Genomic DNA, 2,445 nt, shown 5'->3' with positions numbered 1-2,445 from the left:
TAGATAGATATTAGCATATTCAGGTGCCATACTTGTGCCCATTGCAGTGCCTTTTCTTTGCCTATAGATTCGGTCGTTGCGAACGCTGAAGAAGTTACTATCCATCACGAATTTAGTGAGATGGAAGAACGTTTCTGCTTTATTAGCTTGACCCTTGTCTCTTAGTAAGTTACGAATAGTTTCACATCCTTCATTTGTTGGGATGTTTGTATAGAGACTTGTAACGTCTCCCGTTATGATCATATACGAGGCAATCTTTCCGTATGGCTCTTTACCATTCCAGTCGCTAATGTCTACTAGGCTGTCTAGTGCATTCGTGCTGGTATTTCTGTTATGAGGAAAGCGTTCTCGTATATACAGGAGCTCGACCTTTTTGAGTTTGGCTATCAAGTCTCTAGTATCCTTAATGATCCAGCTGAATTCCTTAACATATTCGTTGAGGTGAGCTGAGAGAACTTGTGAGAGCTTGCTCGTACCATACTTATGACTTGGTATGATTGGTCGAGTGGTTGGGTCTTTCTTATGTACCTTTGGTATAAGGTAGAAGCTGGGGAGATTAGCAAAGTCTTGCTCCGTCACGTGCTGGAGGAAAGTCTTTTGCTGGCTAGTAAAGTAAGGGGATGTTATAACATAGTCTCTGAGTAACCTTTGGTATTTGTGATATGGTAATCTTGCGAGTGATGTTCTTACAACGTAGCGTCCCAGTAGTGTGTATTCCTCTTTGTTGGAGAGGTGTTTATCGAGCTGTTGATTATACCAGGACAAGCTCATTACAGTGAGACCTAGATTCTTGTCTGCTGGTTTAATGATCAATTCATGCTCTTTTTGGACATTTGTGAGATTTTTTAAAGTGATTTGCTTTGTATTTGGTATTATCTCGACTTTTTTCCGTGAGTAGTTTTCGAATTCGTTTTCTAACTCACTCTTAAGTGGCGCTAATGGGCCTGGGTCCGGTGGGGACCATCTGATTGATCTGTCCTTTTTAATATGGAACCTGGGGTCGAAAGATGACTCCAGGGTATATGCCTTCTGAAAGACTTGGTTCAACTTGATGTCGCGCCAGAGGTCTTCTTTAGTGTGTTTAATCATAGTCCTTTCATGGTCATTGATTTCTGTAATGATTGGACTATTAAGGCTTCTATTTTTTTCTTTATTTTTAATGTTTTTCTTATTTCTTTTGTTTTTTTCATTTATTGTAAGGGTAAGAGGGATAAATTTAGCACCGAGTTGCAACGTTGGCTCTATGGATGCTAGTTTGGAACGGTCCTCTATTCCTATCATATGTACGGGTACTGCATCTAAAAGGCCCGAGTCGTGTATGGAGTCAGGTTTAGGTACAGAACGGGACGAAGAAGTAGAGTAGGTCGTTCCCTTGTCACATTTTGTTTTCAGTCTTCTTGTCTTGAGGAAAATTTTTTCATCGGCTTTCTTTGGCCCTTTCTTTTCTGGTTTTTTCCTCTGTTGGACTCTCTTACGTTCGCTTTGGATTGATTCCGTTGCAGATTCGTAAGAGAGTTCAGCCAGTTTTTTTGGTTAGTCCTTGTTGAAGTCTCCCTTTGGTATGGTCTTTGTTGATTAGGCCGGGAAGGTTTTGATCCTGGGCTATCCTTCCTGGTACGGTTTGCCTTGTTATTCCCATTAGGTTTCTTATTCCCATTGGATTTCTTGACATTCCTCGTACTAGGTCTGTTGTTTCTAATGTATTCCTGTTTATCCAGGGTACAGTGATGGCAACATAAAGACGTGGGAGTACGATGATCACTACTTTGCTCAGTAGTCATAATAGCATCGTGGAATTGTGCTTCCTCAAACTTTTCAAGTTTCTTGATAGCTTTTTCGGTTTTATTCTTGCAAAGGCGAGCCTGCTTTATTTGTATAAAAGAGGTTTCTTTTGTAAGATCCGATAATAGTTCATCGAGTTTTTGCTTGAAGAGGACCTTTACGTTTTCCAAGATTTCGAAGTTTCGTTGGCTTGGATCGTACTGCATAGTCTCGATGCAAGACTCCATGACTATCATGAGTTTTCTTTTTGCGTCGGCTTGCAGGTCTTCAGTGATTTGATCAACGCTTTTGATATTTGTATTCAATTGGTTGATAATGTGAGATAATCGTTCGAGCTCGAGTCTTTTAGTTAAGACTTGATCGTTTGATTCAATTTGGTTTCTAAATTGATATCTCTTTGGCACCAAATCTTTTTGGTACCACCAGTTAAGAGTGCTAAGTTTGAGTTTCTGAGTGTAGTGATTGACTAGCTCGGACTCATAGGTTTCCTTAGACTCATTAACACTTTGAAGAATCTCCGTCTCGAATAATTCATAGAGACGGTCTTCAATCGACATACTTTGATGTCCTTCCTGGTTGTTTGACATATTGTGTGACATTTTTTAGTCTCTTGCGTCCCTTTTGTTGTTTTGGGGGATCTGAATAGCGTGGACTCTTTGTCAA

General features: G+C 40.1%; 2 protein-coding genes across 2 annotated transcripts; one reads left to right on the top strand and one right to left on the bottom strand.

The window, feature by feature from the left end:
• Nucleotides 1-1,117: 1,117 nt before the first annotated feature.
• On the top strand, nt 1,118-1,363 carry PRCAT00001440001 (uncharacterized protein; the record flags this gene model as incomplete). Its single annotated transcript, XM_062956542.1, has 1 exon — nt 1,118-1,363. One exon carries the CDS (start codon nt 1,118-1,120, stop codon nt 1,361-1,363), a length of 246 nt encoding a protein of 81 aa, XP_062813035.1.
• Nucleotides 1,364-1,388: 25 nt separating this feature from the next.
• Nucleotides 1,389-2,381, bottom strand: PRCAT00001439001 (uncharacterized protein; the record flags this gene model as incomplete). The annotated part of the gene is made up of 1 exon (XM_062956541.1): nt 1,389-2,381. The coding sequence occupies one exon, from the start codon at nt 2,379-2,381 to the stop codon at nt 1,389-1,391; it is 993 nt and encodes a 330-aa protein (XP_062813034.1).
• Between the last annotated feature and the right edge of the window lie 64 nt (nt 2,382-2,445).

The sequence above is a fragment of the Priceomyces carsonii genome (assembly GCF_900007245.1).
Source record: "Priceomyces carsonii strain CBS4050 genome assembly, scaffold: Debaryomyces_carsonii_scaffold_10, whole genome shotgun sequence".
NCBI lineage: Eukaryota > Fungi > Ascomycota > Pichiomycetes > Serinales > Debaryomycetaceae > Priceomyces > Priceomyces carsonii.
Note: the sequence above shows the minus strand (reverse complement) of the source record. Positions and strands in the feature narration are given on the sequence as shown.